The 16,546-nt window shown below is 51.7% G+C and overlaps 2 protein-coding genes across 2 annotated transcripts; one reads left to right on the top strand and one right to left on the bottom strand.

The window, feature by feature from the left end:
* Positions 1-375: 375 nt before the first annotated feature.
* Positions 376-9,381, bottom strand: TMEM91 (transmembrane protein 91). The gene is made up of 4 exons (XM_069458497.1): positions 9,289-9,381; positions 3,608-3,845; positions 1,190-1,345; positions 376-732 (listed from the first exon to the last, which is right to left on the bottom strand). Exons 1-4 carry the CDS (start codon positions 9,357-9,359, stop codon positions 574-576), a joined length of 624 nt encoding a protein of 207 aa, XP_069314598.1. The 5' UTR covers positions 9,360-9,381; the 3' UTR covers positions 376-573.
* On the top strand, positions 8,762-16,538 carry B9D2 (B9 domain containing 2). The gene is made up of 4 exons (XM_069458499.1): positions 8,762-8,909; positions 9,324-9,415; positions 13,043-13,168; positions 15,980-16,538. The coding sequence occupies exons 2-4, from the start codon at positions 9,328-9,330 to the stop codon at positions 16,291-16,293; spliced, it is 528 nt and encodes a 175-aa protein (XP_069314600.1). The 5' UTR covers positions 8,762-8,909; positions 9,324-9,327; the 3' UTR covers positions 16,294-16,538.
* The last annotated feature ends 8 nt before the right edge of the window (positions 16,539-16,546 follow it).

The raw sequence follows: 16,546 nt of genomic DNA, 5'->3' as shown, positions 1-16,546 counted from the left end.
GAGGGCCAAGAGACAGAGAGAGCAAACTGTTCATCTCATTTGAGCCCGAGTCCAGATCTACCTGTTTTCTTTCCTTTTGCTTAAAGCAGTTGATTGAGTTTCTTCCACTGCTGTTAGAAGAGCTCAGAGGCAGACAGCAAACGGTGATTACGTGTGTGATGACTGAGTCCTCCCCACAGCCCCAGGTGTGGAGGAAATCAGCTCCATTTCGCAGATGAGAAAAAATGAGCCTCAAAGAGAAGTTTGGAAACCCTCGGCCCTCTTCTCCAGCTCAGGTCTCGGAGCACTCTAGGGATGGCCAGTCCCTTCCTGGTCTCGGGTACCTGCAACCCCTCCCACCTTCCCCCCCACACGGACAGACTCTACAGACTCGGGTTCGGCTGCAAGAGTGTCTGGTGTTTAATCTCGCGTTGCTGCCGCCAGGTGAGCGGTCAGGAAGGGAAGGGGGTTGTCCGGCTCGCTCCCGTTTCCGGATGCTGCTCCCGCCTCATCCGCCGGGATCCTCCACACTCTGCCCACAGATGCGCTTGGCTGCCCGGCTCTGGGTTCACAGGGGGGGCCGCAGGGCCACAGCTAGGGCGGGTCTCGGGAGGCAAGGTAGGCAGCCAGGGTCACCAGAGCAGCCGCGTACGTGCACACGCCCAGCCCGACGGCGAGGACCCCCAGCAGGAAAGCGCGGCGGGAGGCGGCCCCTGCCCCCTGGACATCCCCCTTGGCCCAAGCCTTGTTGGTCTGTAGAGGCAGTGGGCAGCAGTGACCCAGGCATCCCTTCATCCCCACCCTGCTTCCTGCAGCCCCTGACCCCTCCCCCACCCAACATACCCATTCATTCATATGTTCCCAAAACAGAGCACCTAGTATGGGTCAGGCACAGCTGGGCACTGGGGATGCTGGGTGACTAATAAAAACATACCTAGATTATTACGTGCCGCTGTTCTAACTCATTGAGTCTCACAATGACCCCCTGAAGTAGGAATTATCCTCATTTGTAAAATGGGGCACAGAGAAGTGAAGTGACTTGTCTAGAATCTTCCAGATAGCAGCGACTCCTTCAGGTTCTTCACTACCACTCCAGCCTGCCTTCCATCTTGCCCCCACTCTCCCATCCCCCCTCAGGTATTGCTCCTCTTGTTTCCGCGGCGCATTTTGCCCTTTTATACCCAGTCCCCTCCCAGTCCCACACACTGACCTTCTGGGCCAGACAGAAGGCAGCGATGCCCACGGGCCAGAAACAGCACAGCATGGAGAAGACAGCCAGTCCAAGGTGGTCGTGGGGTAGGAGAGGGGAGAGGTGGCCACCCCCATCCCAGTCCGAGTCACTGTCACTGTCACTGGATGACATGTCCTACGGGCAGGAGAGGGCTTGGGTGGGCATCTCCACCCACCTCCCCTACCCCGCTGCTCCCCTCCCCATAGCCCCCAGAGACACAAAGAGAAAAATGTTCAGAGATGGGTTTTCGACTTTCTATGTCCAGGAGCTCCTCGAGGAGAAGCTGTGGACGCTGTCTCCAGAGAGCCCCAGCCACACCCAAAGTTTTGAGTTCACTTGCAAGGCCCGATCATGGCCATTGCAACTGCTTAAAATCTCTAAATCAAAAGCCCCTGAAGTGGAGACAGATGACATCAGGAACAGGAACCTGCAAAAAGAGGGGAAATTATAAAATGTTTCAGTGGCCTACATGATTATGACAAATCTGCCTGCTGAAAACTACAGATTCTAGATTTAAGAATATTTATAAGGGGAGAGGTCTGCTGGCCCCCCTGGTGGAGGTTGAATGTCGCTCTTCACCTTTTAAAAAATATGTATGTGTGTGTATATATATATTTATGAAAAATCTTAAACGTAGCAAATAGCTCACAAGATTTTAAAAAATTATTGTAAGGACAAAATGGAAGTGAAAAATCAAGATTACCAGGCTCTGGAGTACAGTGATGGCGATCATAGCTCGCTGTAACCTTGAACTCCTGGCCTCAAGCAATCCTCTGCCTGGGCTTCCCACCATGCTGGGATCATAGATTCCCAGAAAATGTCCATGCAAACCTTGAATAAGATTGCAAACGATCTCTAACTGGTAGTGCCCCCTGGGGCAGACAGAAGCAAACCAAATCCTCTCTGCAGGAAGGTACGTACCTTCATTCTAGGCTTCAAAATAATTTTTCCTAAAAATAATTTTTCACTGCCGGGCGCGGTGGCTCACGCCTGTAATCCTAGCACTCTGGGAGGCCGAGGCGGGTGGATCGCTCGAGGTCAGGAGTTCGAGACTAGCCTGAGCAAGAGTGAGACCCCGTCTCTACTAAAAATAGAAAGAAATTATATGGACAACTAAAATATATATATACAAAAAATTAGCCGGGCATGGTGGCGCATGCCTGTAGTCCCAGCTACTCGGGAGGCTGAGGCAGTAGGATCGCTTGAGCCCAGGAGTTTGAGGTTGCTGTGAGCTAGACTGACGCCACGGCACTCACTCTAGCCCGGGCAACAGAGTGAGACTCTGTCTCAAAAAAAAAAAAAAAAAAAAAAAAATAATTTTTCCAATACAATGACCACAGCATACTGGTTGAAGATAACCAGGCATACAAGGAACCGTGAAGGTGAACTGGCACAAATGGTAAGGCCCTCAAAGTATGACAGATTGTGTTTTCCAATAAAGGCCACAATGTAATCTCTTTCGTGCCACACGCTTTTCTTACAGTGTGACTTTGATGTTCCTCCCATCAAGGGATGAGGTCTGTGTCCCCTCCCCTTGAATCTGGGCAGGACTGGTGACTCACTTGCAATTAACAGAACGTGGTGGAAGTAACAGTACACGACTTCCACAGCTAAGACAGAAAAGGTGAGGCAGCTTCTGCTTTGCTGAAACATCCCTGGTGGAGGCACACATGTAGTGTGACTGCCCTGAAGCCATTGTGCTGCGAGAAACCACAAACCACCCACGGGAAGAGACCACGGAGAGAGTACATGGAGACAGAGACGTGCCCAGCCAGCCCCTGACCGTTCCAGCTCCAGCCACTGGCTGACTGCAACCTCACGAAGGACCCTGAGGGCAGAACCACTGAAATAGGTCTTTCCCATATTCCAGACCCACGGAAACCATGAGAGTTAATGATTGTGGTTTCAAACTATGAAGTTTTGGGGTGATGTTTTATACAACAGTAGAAATGAAAGATAAGTTTGACAATGTGTACATGGAATAATAAATTATAACAAGTTTGAATGGCTTTAAAGAAAATAAATAAATAAATAAATACATTGTCAAAAGTGATATTAACTAGAATAAAAGAGAGCGGAGCAGACAGAGGCCAGAGGTGCACTGGCTCTGGAGACAGGCAGATAGAGAATGGAGGGGTCAGAGACCAGAGGGGAGACACAGCCAGAGGCTGAGGACAAAGATGAGAGAGAAATCTGGAGAGAAAAGGGAAAGAAATCAGGGAAGACAGAGAACAGGAAGAACCATCACTGGAAATCCCAGAAGCCCACACACAGTGGGGAAGTGAGGCTCCAGGCATAAAGCAAATGCCTCCAGCTGTCAGCCTGCCAGATGTTGGCCATAGGTGAGTTCACCCGCAGCTCCCACCCGTGGCTTCCACTAAGACCTCCAGTTCCTACCTCAACGTCAGGAGGCTCTGGCTCCCCCAGGCCAGCGCTCACAGAGGGAAGAGGGGGCAGTAGGAACTGCCAACCCCTCAGGGACTCCACAAAGGCTGTCTCTCTTAAGAGAGGCCCCAGCTCAGGCTGGCCAGGCTTCTGGACAGGGGGCTCACAGCCTGTGCCTGCCAACAGAGGCTGCTGGAGCTCACGAAGACTAGGGCTGTCCATGGCTGGGGGAGACTCCAGGAGGGGTTTCCTGGGGGTAGGAGGAAGAAAAAGATAAGTTATAAAAGTTTCACTTCATCCATCCCCGGACCCCTGACTTTGGAGAAGCTAAGGCAGAGACTAGTTAGTTCAATGACCCTCAGATCCATTTTACAGATAGGGAAACTGAGGCCCAGACAGTAAAAGAGGTTGGCCCAAGTTACAAAAGGAACTCATGGGTGGGGACATTCAATTCTGGGCTTCTCTCTCAGGCAAATGCCACATACCTGTTGCACATTTATTCCAAACCATGCCTTTCACACTGCCCCAACCCCCTCCCCCAACCCATCCCAGGTGCACATCCCTTAACTACCCATGCAGGCCACACACCCCTCCCAGGTACTCACCCATCCCCCTCCCCCCAGTGCTGCCTGGAACTTCACCCTAATCCACACTCCCCCTCCCTTCCCCCCTCACCTGCACCCCAAATCCCCTGCCATACTGCCCCATCCAGGCAATCCCAATCCCCACCTCCGCACATACATCTCCCAAAGGACTCCTTGTATACCTGCCCCAAACATCAGCTCCCAGAAAACACACCTCTCAGGCCTGCATCCTTCTTACACATTTATCCCAAGTGACTCCTTGCGCACTCCTAATCCCCGGAGCATCAGAAACCACACACACACACACCGCCGTCCCCTGTCCCCATCACTTCCCTCACACACCTGCCCCAAACACTCATCCGGGACCACGCACCTCTCCACCCACTACTCCACCCACACCCATCAGTTCTCCAAACACGTCCTGGTTACACGAATCTTCCTTTGCATACCTGGCCCCATAACACCCTCAACCCCAGCACACACATACACGTCCACACTCAACACAACCAGAAAGAATATTCTCCTCGCCCTACAATCCCCCCCAGAGGCCTTCCAGCCTCCTGCTCGCTCACTTCAAACCCTGACTTAGCCAATTTCCCAGCCAAAGGTAGCCGCCTCCTCCTCGGCGCCAGGACAGGGGGAGGGGCAGTGCCCCCCTACCCCCGCCCCTCACTCACCGCCCACGGTCTCAGGCCCGGACCTTTGGGGCCCCTGCACGGACACCCGCCCAGACCCTGCCGCCAGCTGGGTGGGCAAACTCGGCGAGCCCAGCGTTGCACGGCGAGGCCGGGTGACGCGGAGTCTGAGCGCTGAGCTCCTCTCGGGTCTCGGCGCCCCGGGCCCGCTGCGCGCGGGGGCGGGGATGGGGGGGCGTCGGCCTCCCAGGCTCCGCCCCCCGGCGATGGCCGGAGACTGGGCCTTGAAGGCCGACGTCAGCGACCCACCGCGGGTCTCTGCCACCTGCGTGGGGTGGGGGAGCAGGCGAAGGACCCAGAGGACAGCAGCCCCTCACCCCCGAGCCCAGGCCCAAGCGCTGCCAACGGCAGGAGGGAGCGCCCCGAATTCTCCAGGGCCTTCCTGGCTTGGCCCCGCCTCCCTCCCCCGTCCGCCATTGTCCAATAATAGCCAATAATAATAATAACAGCAACGACAGTCCAGTGCATGCCCTGTTTTAAGTGCTTTACATGTATACTTACACATTTATTCCTCAGAACAACCCCAAGAGGCACTATCATTCATTGCTCTGTTGCACGCGGGAGGAAACAGGCAAACAGAGGTAGTTCGCCTAAAGAGCACACCGTGGGTCTACTGAGTGCAGACTACGCACTGGCCCTGTGTTAAACCCTTTACACGCATCGTCGCATTCATTCCTTGCAGTAGCTCTGTTTATGTTCCTATTTTGCAAAGAAAAGAAACTGAGGCTCAGAGATGTATGCTTACTTGGCCGAGGTGTACACCTGGTACTAGGACCAGCGGATTGTCACCCAGAGCTGTGTTCTTTGCTGACCCAGTGGGAGGGGAGGAGGCAGAAGGGGCTTCTAGGGCCGGGGAGTGTGGCCCAGGATGGAGTGATGTGCTGATTAGCAGGTGGTATGGTGGTGGTGTTCATGAGTTAGTGTTTGGATCCACACAGACTTGGTTTCCTGTCCAGACTCTTTAAGGCACTGGCTGTGTGGCCTCTGAACAATGGCTTCGCCTCTCTGAACCCCAATTTCTTCAACCATAAAATAGGGATAATACTCCTTGCCTCTTAGATGTGATAACATACATAAAGTACTTAGATTTGGCACGATAACAAATGTCCAACATTCACCCAAACCCTGGCAGAGTAAGTGCTCTGAACATGTTTGACAGTGTTTATTAATACTATTATATAAATCCATCCTCATCAGGCTGATTAGAGAACTCTCCTCGCTCTGCAAGCCTCCGCCTCCTTCAGTAAGTCTTGCATTGGCCTCCCCTTCCCAGAAGCCCTCCATCTCACCAGACTGGAGGATTCCGGGCCTGATGTGGGGCCACCGGAGTTCTCTCGCTCCAGGGCTCCAGGGCTCCGTGCCAAGAGTCCAGACGCTGGAGCTGGCATCGGCCCCACTCTTGGGGAGAACAGATGGCGTCTGCAAGTGCACTTGGCTCAGCCAGAGTTTCTGGCAGACGACAGAGACAGGGAGACCCATGGAAGAGAGGGAGAGGGGGCAGGATTGTTTTACCCGGGAGGATTACCCTGTTACTACCTCTTTAACCTTGCTCTAGTTGTTTTCTCACATTTCCATGAAACATATATTTCTTTTGTTCCTAGTTTGCATCTTCCCACATCAGTGTCCACTCCACAAGGGCTAGGATTTGATCTCTTTTGTTCACTGCTTTGCCTCAGGGCCTAAAACAGTGCCTGGAACAAAGAGGGCCTTCCTTACATATTTGTGAGATGAGGGCATGAATTCCCACCAGACTCACTTTTTTATCAAATCACTGAGCTCTGCAGGTCCCATCGTCCCCCTAGGCCACCCTAGAGATTAATTCACTTCCAGGCAGAGCTCCCTGGCAACAGAGCGAGACTCTTGTCTCCAAAAAAAAAAAAAAATTTTTTTAATTGTAAAATACAGATAACATTTACCATCTTAACCTTTTTTTCTGAGACAGAGTCTCGCTCTGTTGCCCGACCTTTGGCGTCAGTGTAGCTCACAGCAACCTCAAACTCCTGGGCTCAGGCGATCCTCCTGCCTCGCCCTCCCCAGTAGCTGGGACTACAGGCATGCGCCACCACGCCTAGGTAATTTTTTTCTATTTTTAGTTGTCCAGCTAATTTTTTTTCTATTTTTAGTAGAGACAGGGTTCTCGCTCTTGCTCAGGCTGGTCTCGAACTCCTGAGCTCAAGGGATCCTCCTGCCTTGGCCTCCCAGAGTGCTGGGATTACAGGCATGAGCCACTCCTCCCGGCCAGATTTTGCCCTAATTTCATTTCAAGTAAAAAGCTGACAATATCACCTACCCTGTGCGATATATGTGAGAATTCAAGGAGGCAATGTGTGTAAAATGACTAGTTTTAGGGGTGGGTGTAAGGCTGGTGGCGGGCACCCCTCCGCTCCCTAATGAAAAAAAGAAAAAGCCCATGAGACCTGCTGAGAACAATGCCTGCTAGGCCCAGCTGAGTTAAAAGAATAACCACACCTGGATGGTTACCATGACAAGGGTCTCGGCTCCTGGAGTCCGTCACGGTTCCTGGAGTCCACCCATACCACCAGCCCCTCCTATTTCTCAATGCCTGCCCTAAAACTGCAACAGAAAGTTCCTTGCTCTCCCCACCACAAATCTTTCCACCAAAGAAACCCCCAACCCCCAGCCCTAAAAACATATATAAGCCCACTCAGACTTCTGGGCGGGGCGACTTCTCTGGTCTCATTCCGTGGGTCCCGTGAAGCTTGCCCGGGTCCCTCTCTTGGGACTCGTTACCCCCACCCAGGAGTGCTCCAATAAAACCTCTTTACTTTATCCCTTTCAACTCTGCTCATCTTTCTTTCTCTGGCACTGGCCACTCCAAAAAACCTTACAGTGGGCACAGAGGAAACCCTCAATAAATGGTAGTTTTAAAATACATATCTTAGTGAAATATTCTGTTGACTTATTTTATTTATATAAATGTTATCCCACTGAAATATTGTCCCCTCCCTATAATTTTGAGTTGGTAACTCTCTTTTGTAGTCTTCATTTTTGAGAACAAGTTCTCAAAAGACTCCTTATCTAGGCTGCAAGAATAAAAGATTTAGGTTCATCTGGACCTAGAGGGTGGGAAAGGCACTGCTCAGGAATTCAGACAGGGTAGGTACATCTGAGTTCACTCTCCTCGTGCCCACTATATGGATGAGATAACTGAGACTTAGAGCCGGGCAGGGTCACAAGACAAATTACTGACTGAGTCCAGTCTATGAAAACAAGATATTCTGCAGATAAAGGGACCTCAATTCCTCATTTCTCATCCCCATCCCCACCCCTCTTGCTCAGAATTGGGCACTAACTGTGAAGAACTTGGCAGTAACTCTGAGAAAGAGGTTGGACTTACTGGTCCTTGAAAAGCCTGGGGGAAGTCTGAAAACGGAAGGGTAACCCACTCCCCAATTTCTCGTGTCTTTCTTAATGAAGAGAGACTCCCGTTTTCCAGTTATAAGGCAGGGGGAGAGATACAATGACCTGGGGGGTATTCCCCTTAGTCCTGGCTCCTCTGTGATTTGTGATCCTGAACCGGAGAGAGTTTGTTGGGCGGTGGGCAGGTCACGGGGCACCGAGGGATTTGCTTATTTTGTATATAGGGTATCTGGAGGAAACAGTTGGCGCTCAAACTTCCTCAGCCACACTCAAGATGGCAGCTTCCCAGCCACGCCCCAAAAGGCGGAACCCTCAGCAGTGGCTGGAGAAACGCTATTTTCCCAAAATAGAGAGAAAAACATCCATCACAGATTCTCCCCGCCCCCGATGGCAGCTGGCACCAATCAGAGGCGTGCAGGGCGGGTACAAGGCTAGGGGAGGAGCCTGTTGTTGCCCCAGCAACAACCAGAGACCCCAAGGCGAGCGCGGCCGCGGAGGTACAGCGCCTCAGATCTCGCGCTGCCTGGTGGGTCCTGGGAGAGGCGCGAGCTAGGTCTGATCGGCGCCCGCGGACAAAAGGACACGACACGCTAGGCCCATGAACTACAATCCCTGCTGCCGCCTTCGCCTCTTCTAATCGTTAGGCACTCGGAGGTAAAAATAACGCATGCGCTCTGCTTAGGGGTGGGGCTCACGCTTCCCTGACCTCAAAACGCATGCGCCTCATAGAGCTTGGCGGTCGATCTGACGCGAGGGGGCGGGACTCTTGCGGCCGTGGGCGGAGCCATAGGCCCGTGGGGCGGGGCTTTCCGCGAAACTGAGCCGAAAGAGGAGGTTGTTTTAGACCTGGCAGAGTTAGATGCTGGCGCCCCCCCCACCCCATTTTCCCGGACTCCCCTGGGGGGAGCATTTAGAATCTGTGGTTAAGACCAGAGCCTCAGGGATTTAACGAAACTAGCTTGGAAACCTAGTACTACCCCTTCCTTGGTGGGCCTCAGTTTCCCCTCCTGTCAGATGGAGATGATACACTTACCTCACAGGGCTGTGATTATATTTTTCCCCTCCCAGGGCCATGGCTGAGGTGCACGTGATCGGGCAGATCATGGGGGCCACCGGCTTCTCGGAAAGTAGCCTCTTCTGCAAGTGGGGTGTCCACACAGGTATTCTAACAGGCCTGGTTCATTTCCCCACGAAGACTCCCAGCCTAGAGGCTCCATGCTCCTTCCTTGACCCCCTGCCCCTGCCCCTGATCATCTTTCCATCTGAACCCAGACCACACCCCCTGTCCACATGAGTCTCATGCTCCCTTCTTATCCCATCCTATCCCATCTCTAAGGGCTCTGGCTCCCACTTTCTGAACGGGATATGGAACTATAGGATAGACCCATTGACACACTTTTCAGTCCTCAAAACTCTGAGCAGGCCTAACCCTCATGTTCCGATTACACACACTGTCTTAGGGGTGTTCTGGGACTCTCCCCCATCTTACTAATCCTTTGGTTAACAGTTTCCATTTATTGAGTTCTTACAATAAAGTGGAAGTTTCCATCCCAATTTTACAGAGAAAAGCCACCCTCTGGTATTCATAATTCTCTGTGAGAAAGTAGGAACACCATTCTGGTAGTCATCCAAGTCCATCCACAGAGGCCCATTGAAAAAAGAAAAAGAAAAAAATAATAATTTTACTGGTAGGTAAGGTGGTAGTTGAGATTATCTGGGAAATTGGGATCCTCCAATTGAGTGGATAAGAGGCAGGCCCTGAAGTCAGACTCGGTTTCCAGTCTAGACTCCACCACTCACCTGCTCTGTGGCCCTGGGCAGATGCTGTCCCCTCTTGGAGCTTCAGTTTCCTCATTTGTCCTTCATGCGGCTGTTGGGAAATCTTATATGTAAAGAACCTGACTCAGGGCCTTGTACTTCCCTCACCCAGCCCAGAAGGGAGTAATGACTAACATGCTTTCCTTTTCATTAGCATTATTTCAGGGGACAGTTGGGGTGTTAATTCAGCAGAGAGCTCTGAGGCAGTTGGATAAAAGGCTTGGGCTCTGCAGTTAGACAGAGTTGAGTTTGAATCCAGTTCTGTTATGGGCCCTTGGTCTGCCGTGGTCATCACTGTATCCCCAGCATGGAGAACAGTGTTCGGCACACGGTAGGTGCACAATAAATGTTCATAGAATGAATGATCAAGAGATTTTCTTTCTCAGAGCCTGTTTTTTGTTTTTGTTTTTGTTTTTGTTTTTTGAGACAGTCTCGCTCTGTCGCCCAGGCTAGAATGCCATGGCGTCAGCCCAGCTCACAGCAACCTCAAACTCCTGGGCTCAAGCAGATCTTCTTGCCTCAGCCTCCGGAGTAGCTGGGACTACAGGCGCATGCCAGCACGCCTGGCTAATTTTTCTTATTTTTAGTAGAGATGGGGTCTTGCTCTTGCTCAGGCTGGTCTTGAACTCTTGAGCTCAAGCATCCTCCCTCCTGGGCCTCCCAGAGTGATAGGATTATAGGCGTGAGCCACCATGCCTGGCCCAGAGCCTGTTTTTTTTTTAAAGGAAATAAAAATAACATTTAATATAAAAATTGCATACATAGTCTATGATATATTCTCTAGCTTATCTGTAAAAGTGATTATTAAAATCATTTTAAGAGATTTTTTTTTCAGAATCGAGTACTAACAGTGAAGAACTTGGCAGTAGCTCTAGGAAAGTTGGACTTATCAGTCCATGAAAAGCCTGGGGGAACTCTGAAAACGGAACTCCCCAATTTCTCTAGTCTCTCTGATTCGATAGATTTAGGAGTACAGGTGGGTTTTGGTTATATAGATGTATAGTGGTGGTGTCTGGGTTAGCTAAAAAACAATCTATTTTCACAGATTTAGGGGTATAAGTGGTTTTTGGTTACATGGATAAATCTTATAGTGGTGGTATCTGGGTTTTTAGTGTGCCCGTGACCAAATACCATACATTCCACCCAATAGGTAGTTTTTCTTCCCTTACCCCACTTCCCACCCAGATCCTATTTTTTTAACCTATAAAATGGGGATTATATGATATTAGCACCTACCTCCTACGATCACTTATTTGTCCCACAAACATTTGCTGAGCACCTTCTGCATACCAAGAGCTGAGTTTGAGGTCTCAGGGATCCAGCAGTGTACAAGGTGCCTGCTTTCCTGAGGCTTATAGTAGGGGAGACAATAAGCAGATAAAGAAACGAGCACGATGATTACAGATAGGATAATGTGACAGGGACTAGGTTTTGGATAGGAGAGTCAGGGAGAACCCCTCTATAGAAGTGGCACTTGAGCTGAGCTCTGAAAGATGAAAAAAATAAAAAGCTAGGAATGGGGACATCCAGGAGCAGAGCTTTGTAGGCAGAGGGAACAGCCAGTGCAAAGGCCCTGAGGTGGGGGAACAGAAATGGGACCTGTGAGGCTAGAGGGTGGTGAGGGAGGGGCGAATGAGGATGAACTCAGGGAGAGAGGCGTGAGCCAGGCCATGCAGGGCCTCATGGGCCATGGTGAAGAGTCTGTAAACTGGGGGTTGGGCGGGGATTAAGAGTCCTAGAGGGCGGATTAAATGAATGCATTGCCTAAAGTGCTTAGCGTAGCATCTGGCGTTTAGTGATCACTCAGTGCATTTTCACTATTACTATCACCCCTCACTAGGAGCGCTATTATTACGTGTTTTTCATGATGTGCTCCTTAGCCCCACCTTAGACCTTGGACTATGCTTCTAAATGTGGGGTGAGAATAGTAATAAAATGATTTTGAACACTTACACAGCACTCACTAGGCACTAGGCACTGTTTCAAATGCTTTATATTAACTCATTTAATCGTCCCATAAAACTATGAGTGCTATGGTTTGAATGACTATTTGTCCCCTCCAAAACTCATGTTGAAACTTCATCCCCCATGGGGCAGTATTGGGAGGTGGAGCCTTTAAGAGCTGTGCCCTCATGAATGGGTTAATCTATTCATGGATTAATGGGTTAATGTATTAACAGGTTATCATGGGAGGAGAACTGGTAGCATTTTAAGAAGAGGAAGCGAGACGTGAGCTAGCATGTTAGCACGCTCAGCCCCCTCACTCTTCAGAGAGTCCCCACCAGTAAGAAGACACTCACCAGATGTGACCTTGAACTTCTCAGCCTCCCTAAGAAATAAATTCCTTTTCTTTCTTCTTTTTTTGTTGTCGTTTTTGAAATAGTCTTGCTTTGTCCCCTGGGCTACAGTGCAGTGGCGTCATCATAGCTGACAGCAGCCTCAAACTCCTGGGCTCAGGTGATCCTCTCACCTTAGCCTCCCAAGTAGCTGGGACTACAGGTGCACATCACCATGCCTGGCTAATTTTTTATTAATTTTTTCTTCTTGTCTTGCTATGTTGCTCAGGCTGGTCTCGAACTCCTGGCCTCAACAATCCTCCTGTTTTGGCCTAGGATTTAAGTGCTAGGATTACGGGCATGAGTCACCATACCTAGCCAATTCCTTTTCTTTATAAATTATCCAGTTTTAGGTACAGAAAACAAACTAAAACAATGAGAAATGCATTATTATTCACCCATTTTACAGATGGGGAAATGAAGGCAAAAAAAAGGTAACTTGCCCAAAGTTGTACAGGCAGGAAGAGGTAGTGCCAGGATTCGAACCCAGATATTTGGCTCCAGAGTCCACACTTTGTAACCCCAGCCCCAAATGTCAGGGAGAAACATGGTGCTATAGCCACAGCAGTATCCCCTTCCTAATGGCTGCCTCCCACCCCTCCCACCCTGTCTATGTCCCGGCTCTCACTGCAGGGGCAGCATGGAAGCTTCTGTCAGGCATTCGTGAGGGCCAAACACAGGTGGACACCCCGCAGGTAGGGGACATGGCCTACTGGTCCCACCCCATCGACCTGCACTTCGCCACCAAAGGACTTCAAGGTGGGTACTGGGTCTGGGCCCCCAGGCCAGGCTGAGGGGAAGGGGGCCATTAGCACCTGAAGCTGCTGGAGCTGGAACACCAAGTCCTGTCCCTGCTCCCACACTTTGTGGGTTCCTTTCCCAGCCAAGCCTCGCCCTGGAGAGGCCGAGCTGAGGCCTTCCCAGTCCTGCTCTACAGGAGATCCCAAGTGTGTGGGATTGGGGCCAAGGCCAAGGGTGAGGGGACATGGGAAGGTGGGGGTCAGGGTGGGAGGGGAGGTGGCCTTCAAGTAAAGAGACAAACCAAGAAAGTCTCCAATAAGGAGGAAGCTGGGAGGGGTTTATGAAAGGAAGAGAGGGAGGGAGGTGCAAGGGCTGGTTGCTGTTCTTCAGGAAGAGCTCCTCAGCTTGAAAGCAGAGGCCTGCTCAAAGGGGAAATGAGTACTCGGGGGAGGAGGGGTATCAGGAAACCTTTTCTGGTAGAAAATGGGGGTTACTGGAGAGGAACAGATTCTAGGAAATGGCCTAGGTAAATGTGCCATATATTTCAACAACATAAATAATATTTACTGAGTGCAGGCCATGCCCAGCCTGTGTTGGATGATACCAGGGAGCCACTGGTGATCAAGACAGCCCCCCAGCTGCTCTCAGGGGGCTCGAGTCCCATGGGGGAGATACACCCATCTCCAGAAAGTGGCAGCCTCAAGTGGGCAGGGCTGGGATGGGGGATTGTGGGAGCTCAGAAGAGGTGCCTGACTCTGTCTCAGTGGTCAGAGAGGGCTTCCTGGAGGAGGGGGCATTTGAGTTTTGCTATGAAGGAGCTAATAAGGCAGAAGGATGGAAGAGGGTTTTAGATAGAGAATGATGCATGTGGAAGGCTGAAAGGGGAGAGTGAGCCAGAGGCATCTGGAGGACCAAGGGAGAGCAGGAGGATGACAGAGGTGAGGTGGCAGGGGACAGGCTATGCAGGGCCTTGAATGCCAGGCTAAGGAGCTGAGGCCATCTCCTGAAGGCACTGGGGAGCCAGAGCAGGTGATGAACAAGTCTGATTTCACTTATAAAAGATCTCTCTAGCTGCCAGGTGGGGGATGGATTGGAGGTGAGGCGGGCAGCTGTATCCTTTCAGTTCTTCAGGCCCCCAGATCCCCAATGGTGGCATCGTCCTTGCTTTCTTTTTTCCTGAGCTCCCATTCTGTCCATCAGGAAATCCTGTTGGTTCTACCTTTGTTTTTTATTTTTGTTTTTTTTTTAATTAATTTTTTTTTTTTTTTGAGACAGAGTCTCACTCTGTTGCCCAGGCTAGAGTGCTGTGGCGTGAGCCCAGGTCACAGCAATCTCAAACTTCTGGACTCAAACAATCATCCTGCCTCAGCCTCTTGAGCAGCTAGGATTGCAGGCACATGCCACCACACCTGGCTAATTTTTCTATTTTTAGTAGAGACGGGGTCTCGCTCTTGCTCAGGCTGGTCTCCGACTCCTGACCTCAAGCGATCCTCCTGCCTCGGCCTCCCAGAGTGCTAGGATTACAGGCATGAGCCACCTCGCCCAACCTCTACCTTTGAAATATATGCTAACTCCCACTTCTCACCCCTTTCGGGCCTCCCTTGCTCTGTCCATGTTTGTCTCTTACTTGGACTATTAACAGTAGCCGCATCACCTGTGTGCCCTGTGCCCACCTCCCAGTCTGCGCCCCACGCACAGCCCGCGGGACTCCGTGAACACCTAAGTCAGGTCACATCCCTCTGTTGGAACCCTGTGGTAGTCCCCCATCTCACTCAGGGTAAAAGCCAGTCTTACCATGCACCATGAGGCTCTGCCCGTCACCTCCTCCCCTCTGACCCCCTCAATCTGGCTGGCCCCACCAGGCACACTCCCTCCTCAGGGCCTTTGCACTAGCTGTTCCCTCTGGCTGGGTGTGTTCTTCCACTAGATGTCCACATGGCCCACTCCCTTCCCTCCTCTTAGCCTTTGCTCACATGTCACCCTCTTAGTGAAGCTTCCTTGGTCACCTCCTTTCTAGAACCGTATGCCCACTCCCATCTACTCAGCTTCATTTTTATCCAGAGCAGTTATCACCATCTGATACACCCTATAATTTGCTTATTTACTGTGTTCGTTGTCTAGGATGGCAGCTTCACAAGGGCAGGAATTTTTGTCTGCCGTCTGTGTTCACCACTGTGTCCCTAGCTAGACAGGACAGGGCTCGCTTGGAGGGGGAGGCTCAGAATGCAATGAGATGGGGCTGGATTTCCAGGGGCTTTGGAGCGGAACTGTATTCCCAGGAAACCTATGAAAGGAGAGAAAGATGCTTCCAGCTACCAGGTGGAAGGTAGATTGGAGGGGGCAAGAAAAAAGGCCCTAAGCCCAGAGAGGAGACTTGGTGGGGCTGTGGGGGGGGGGGGGAGGAAGGAAGTATCCCAGACAAGGCCTAAGGCACTGACCTGGGGACTGGAGGAGCAGTAGGCTGCCCTGACATGAGGTCTCAGAGGAGGAGGCCACTGAGAAGGAAGCCAGCAGAGGCCAGATGTGAAGGGCCTTGAATGTTGAGGAAGTTGGACTTTATACTGAGGGCACTGGGGAGCCATGGGAGGATTTTGAGCAGGGGAGTAACATGGATTTAGAAAGATGCTTTTGGCTGTTGTGTGGGGTGGATCAGGGGGAGGGAGCCCAGAGAGGAGGCTAGGGTGGAAACTTGGGGGCAGACAGTTGGCAGGGAAAGGACTGGGCCTGGGGGCTCCAGTGAGTATGGAGGAGGTGGGGGGGGGGTTGATCCAGGAGCAGGAGGCTGGGCCCCACCCATCCCTCCTTTCCTCTCTCCCTGCTGTCCTGCAGGCTGGCCCCGGCTCCATCTCCAGGTGTGGTCCCAGGACAGCTTCGGCCGCTGCCAGCTCGCAGGCTATGGATTTTGCTATGTGCCCAGCAGCCCGGGCACCCACCAGCTGGCCTGCCCCACATGGCGGCCCCTGGGCAGTTGGCGGGAGCAGCTGGCACGGACCTTTGTGGGTGGTGGGCCACAGCTGCTACATGGGGACACCATCTACAGCGGGGCCGACCGTTACCGCCTGCACACAGCTGCTGGTGGTACCGTGCACCTTGAGATCGGCCTGCTGCTGCGCCACTTCGACCGCTATGGCGTTGAGTGCTAAGAGCCCCAGCCTCCAACGGCTGGCCCCTACTCCACCCTTGGACACCCAGTGAGGGGCAGGATGGCACAGTGCTCAAGAGACTGTCAGACCTGACCTTAGTCAAGGCATGGCACTGCTCCTGTCCTTGCTAGAACCTGGAGTCCAGTAACTGTCGCCGTGGGCCCAGTTTCCCTATCTGTAACATAGAGTCAGTAAATACGTGGGGTCGCAGGGGGTGGGTAAGAAGAGGCTGCTTAGCGCTTGAGAGCTTCTC

This window comes from Eulemur rufifrons, chromosome 24 (assembly GCF_041146395.1).
Source record: "Eulemur rufifrons isolate Redbay chromosome 24, OSU_ERuf_1, whole genome shotgun sequence".
NCBI classification, from domain to species: Eukaryota; Metazoa; Chordata; class Mammalia; order Primates; family Lemuridae; genus Eulemur; species Eulemur rufifrons.
The sequence above is the reverse complement of the archived record's forward strand: the minus strand, read 5'-3'. Positions and strand labels throughout refer to the sequence as shown.